This window comes from Nematolebias whitei, chromosome 17, assembly GCF_014905685.2.
Source record: "Nematolebias whitei isolate Nwh7 chromosome 17, NemWhi1, whole genome shotgun sequence".
NCBI lineage: Eukaryota > Metazoa > Chordata > Actinopteri > Cyprinodontiformes > Rivulidae > Nematolebias > Nematolebias whitei.
This window is the reverse complement of record NC_056514.1, coordinates 4,934,100-4,939,178: the sequence shown is the minus strand read 5'-3', so window position 1 is coordinate 4,939,178 and position 5,079 is coordinate 4,934,100. Positions and strand designations below refer to the sequence as shown.

Sequence of the window (5,079 nt, the reverse complement as noted above, 5' to 3'; positions counted from 1 at the left end):
CCCCCCCCCCCCCCCACAGATCAGAAGAAGAAGCATCTGTTCATCTTCTCTGTCCGGTGCGGGCGTTGACGTGTTACATAGCGCGCACAGCTGCAATGTGTCAAACTCAACAATTGTTTGTGCATTATAGAGATGCTTCTGCAGGTCGCCCGTTATCCATCCAGCGCTTGTCACACTGGCTGTGTGAGGCCATTTCTGAAGCCTACAGAGCATCAGATTTAGGGCCTCCTGTCAACCTCAAAGCACACTCAACCAGGGGTATCGCATCTTCGACTGCTCTGCATAATGGTATGTCAACGCAGGACATTTGCACTGCGGCTGCGTGGTCAACACCCTGCTCATTTATTCGCTTTTACCTACGTGATGTAACGGCTCGTTCCATGACACATTCTGTCCTTAGTGCTCTAACAGAATGAATATTGTTGTTTTTCATGGAACTCTGTTTAAGCTCACATCTGTCTGCATGCTTCACAGTGTGAGATGTTATCAGTCACAAGTTGTGTCTGTGATTTTGGTTCTATTGTCACTAATCAGTTTATGACTATTGTGACCAATCAGTTCATTTGATCAATAATCAGTTCATTGATATTTATCTGTTTATACTGTTCAGCCATGAACCAGTTGGTTCATGCCCCCCCCCCCCCTCCTTTCAACATCTTCTTCCCGTTGAAAGTTTTCCGGGGCGCTCATGTTTTGTCAGAACGCATAGTTACACAACATGCGTCTGTGCATGGCACATAATTACGCGATGCGTAGTTATGCACACGGGGAGCTGAGTGACAAGACGTTTTTTGGGCAAGCTTCTGCTTCTTACTGTGTTCGAATGGACCCAGTGAGGCGAGGACCACATCTGCTTCGCCCTTAACCCATCAGTGACAGCCTTAAAGGGCGAAGCCTATATGACATAGAACGTTGGTTACGTACTGTAACCCCAGATTCTATGAATATAGGCGTAGCCCTTTAAGCGTCGGGCCTCACTGGCTCCTAAATGGCTGAAGAAAAAAGCTATTTTGGGAGCCGATTTCCCGCTCTTAATGTAATTTATACGGACCGGGTGGGGCCCACACAGCAGGTGGGCGTGGACTAAATTTTTTCAGTGCTTATGCTCTGCATAACGGGATAAACCCATCAGCGACAGCCTTAAAGGGCTACGCCTATATTCATAGAATCTGGGGTTACAGTACGTAACCAACGTTTTAAATGCTTTTTATTAATTCTTCAATTATTATTATTAGTGTATTGTATTTTTTTCTCTTTAATTTTACTCTCATTGATTGTTGTTGTTGTTGTTGTTGTTGAGCACGTTGATAACAGGTTCTGTTTTAAATGTGCTCTATAAATAAAGTTGACTTGTTTCACCATTGTAAAATGTAAACTCATGACAGTCAGAGCACTCCCTCGTGGTGAACGTTCATAAAAGTAAAAAGTTATTCAGAGCTAGTGCTGTGCACATTAGCTCCTGAGCTAACATGATTACATTAGTCTTTAGAATCATTTCTCCATTCTCCTCTCTGTCAATGTAATAAATTAATTTAAGACTCAATCAAAATTTTACATCTGCTGATTCCCTAAGCCTTTTTAAATCCAATGTTTTAGGCTTCACCTATTTCTGCTCAAAAGTTGTGGTCAAAATGTGTTGGTTTTTAACTCTTGAATTCTCGGCTCCACCAACAGTACTTTCTTTACATCACTGTCATTTCTGAAGGTTACGGTATTTTTTTTTTCAATTAAGTTTGTAAATGTAATGTTTGAGCACAAGTTCAAAATGTATAAAAGCTTCAAACATTGTTTGCATCAAGGCGTCAAACCTGATCAGCATCAAACATCCATAACATCTAGAGTAGAACACAACAAAACGTTTTCAAGTCAAATTTTTAATAAGATACGTTTACTCACATTTTACTTGCTACAGTAGCTAGAATTGGTTATTGTCTCTTGTCACCGAGCAAACAGGGGAATTGTAAATACCCTGACATTGATAACTTGAAAAATAAGTGAGACACAAATGTCCTTTTTGGTTTGTGGCATCAGGTGTAAGAAAGAATCTGTTCACAAATTGGGTTGCCAAGTCAATATCCAAGATGGATGCCGCCATATAAAAGTAAATCTTGTGGGTTAGATAACTTCAAAAATAAACAATGTTTCGACTTGTATTTTTGATTCTTTCTTTTGGAGCTTGGGGAGACTAATTCTAACTTATAACCTGATGTGGTTTAGAGCTGATTGGTGACAGAGCCACCAGGGTTAGAGATCTGAGTCCTCACTGAGTCAGGACCCACAAATCTGAGGTCTAAAATAATCCACATCCTCCATGCTCTCTGGCAGGCTACAAACAAAAGTGCATGAGTTAGCGAACGCACCAAACAGTACAGTAGAATCATTTTAAATTGGAGCCCTGTCATAACTGCTTCCAGTTCTAGTTTATTATTGTTTTCTATTGTATTTAATTATAATGTATTTTGATATCTTTGTCTGGGAAAAGCGTTATATACGTGAAGTAACTTTACAACATGAGAACTGTTTTAGAATAAAGTTCTTTTATTTTGCTTGATTTTTCCTTTTAAAATTGAGAATATTTTCTTTGCAGGTACGTTTCAGACCATGGTCCAGGGGAGTATCGTTCACTGTGCCAACACAAACTCCTGACATCTCTGCAGATCCCAGCTCCCACTGCACGCATCTACCCACCCACCCAGCTGGAGTGGACCTGCAACGAGAGGAAGGGCACCATGCTGCTGGAAGTAAACACTTTTAATGGTGAGCTGGGCAACATCTGTTCTGAACCTGGCCTTAAACAGGTCCGATGTCTGGCATGAGAGGCAGCAGCTATACGCATTCCTTCAAGGAATGATAAACCTTTTATTTTTAAAATACTTTGTTTATTAAAACCCTAACCACATGTTTTATTGTATGCCAGATGAGACACTGACAGCTGAAGTAGAGTCATGGACCACAGGAGAGCAGCTGGCCTCCTGGGTTCTCCATCACAGGTAATAGTTCAGTCCTCAGCACTGACTTTACCTCTCCTTGTCCCCCGTTGTGGAGCCAAGAGGTGGAATAGGAAATACATTCTGTCTGCCTGTGCATGTTGTGAGAACTTGAGAAAATAGTGACTTCCATGTTGGTGTGTGGCTACATATAGGAATAGGAAAGGTTAATTCTGAAAATCAGGTTGCCGGGTCAAAATCCAAGATTGCCACCACCATATACACTGTATATGTTAACCTTGTGAGTTGGATAACTTGAAAAATAATCAACATGTCTACTTCTATGTTGGTGTGTGGCTGCATCTAGGTGTGAAAATGGTCACCATCAAAAATTGAGTTGCCACGTCAAAATCCAAGATGGCCACTGCCAAATATATGTAAATCCCTATAATTTGAGGAAACTATGCTTTCTAGTATTGCTTAAATGTATAGTTTCCTCAAATGATTGGGGTAGCTCTTGGGATGCTTGAAAATCACTCTATAGTGGCCAGGGCCACTGTTGGCCACCTCCTACCTTTTCCATTGCTCCTGGTTGCCTCCTCTCACCATGATCCGTCACTCTGCGCTATCGGACAAAACTAAGACTACCTCTGTTCCTTTCCACAATGTAACTCCTACCCACTGGAATATCTTGTACCAGTAACATTAAGGTTTATGTGCATTCCCAATTCAATTCCAGTCCAGAAAAACACTCATCTCAGAAACTACAAACATTTATTATTCAAATCCCTCAGCAATGGGGGACATCTGCTTGGTACATTTTAGTCTTCACCTTCTTTCTCCTTGCTTTCCCTCCTTCGTGTGCTGTGGCCACAGAGGCGTTACAGAAGCAGTGCAGGGCTGGTCGGTGGCTTTTGTGACTAATGAAGGCTGGTCAGAATTGTCTGGCTCAGACTTTGTCCTGGATCTGCTGGCTGGAGCAGAAGCTGAAGGACTGCCGCCACCAGGAACACCCTCTTCCACAAACTCTGACTACCTGTTTAGCAGGCCTCCAGAGAGGTAGAGCAGTGAAACAGTAAAGTCACCAGTCTGTTGAAAGGATTGGTTTCCTGTCAGCTCTGTGATTCTGTTTTCCCAGGATGCCTGTCACAGATCTGGATGACTTCATCCCACCTGCACCTTCCATGCAAGCTCCAGGGCTACCTTTTTCTGAAGGAAACCTCTGGGCAAGAGAGTATCCACAGGAAGGTAAGTGTTGGACATCATTATTCCTCAGTCAGCATCTCTATCATGATTATAAAACACCCATATTAACATGCAGTCCTGTCACAATGTAAGTGAAGCACATGAAAGCCTTTACCAGTTGAGAATAATTAGAAAGTTCTCTTATTTTTTCTTATCTTAGTGCATTCAGATCACTTTTGTCTGATAAAGTAGTATATTTGGGGAACACCCAGTTGAAGGCATCAAAAGTAAAACTGCTTTGCCAGTCATCAGGATTTATTTATAATGGATTTTTTATAAACATTACATCAAATCTCATTTATTGTGACATTTTTCTGGTAAACATTACAATTTTTAAATTAATTCAATTCACTATATTCCTGTAGCGCCAAGTCACAATAAAAGAGATCTTAGAGCAGGATGTGTAAAAATAATTTAAATACAGGTACATATCACCCAATTTATTCCAATTACAACCACATTATAATTAGAAATAAGTTGTCTATTAAAAATAATCTAGTCGATTGAATCTTCACTTCAATATAATGCCCCCTGGTGTGTAATAAGTCCCTTATCTCATGAAGACACGGTGAGCAGAACCAAAGCCAGGCTCAGGGTGAACATCTGCCTCAACTGGCTAAAGAAAGTGATCAGGAATGAATAAAGTTTAAAAAGTTCTGACATGGGGATTTAAAAGTCTCCTTGAAATGATCACAGCCTAACTATAACCACATCTAATTGCATACATACCTTGCAGCATTTCTACATTTGTTGTTAAATATCCTCCATACGATATGTTAGCATACTGACGCAGAGTGACACAGAGTGACGCAGAGTGACGCAGAGTGACGTAGAGTGACACAGAGTGACGCAGAGTGACGCAGAGTGACGCAGAGTGACGCAGAGTGACACAGAGTGACGCAGAGTG

General features: G+C 41.2%; 1 protein-coding gene across 1 annotated transcript in view; it reads left to right on the top strand.

Annotated features, from left to right (window-relative positions):
* Positions 1-2,587: 2,587 nt before the first annotated feature.
* Positions 2,588-5,079, top strand: part of myo15b (myosin XVB) — a gene marked incomplete at its 5' end in the record, with an annotated part of 84,673 nt that continues 82,181 nt past the window's right edge. The window contains 4 exon segments of the mRNA XM_037691564.1: positions 2,588-2,757; positions 2,918-2,990; positions 3,804-3,986; positions 4,066-4,175. Coding sequence (XP_037547492.1) covers positions 2,588-2,757; positions 2,918-2,990; positions 3,804-3,986; positions 4,066-4,175 — 536 coding nt within the window.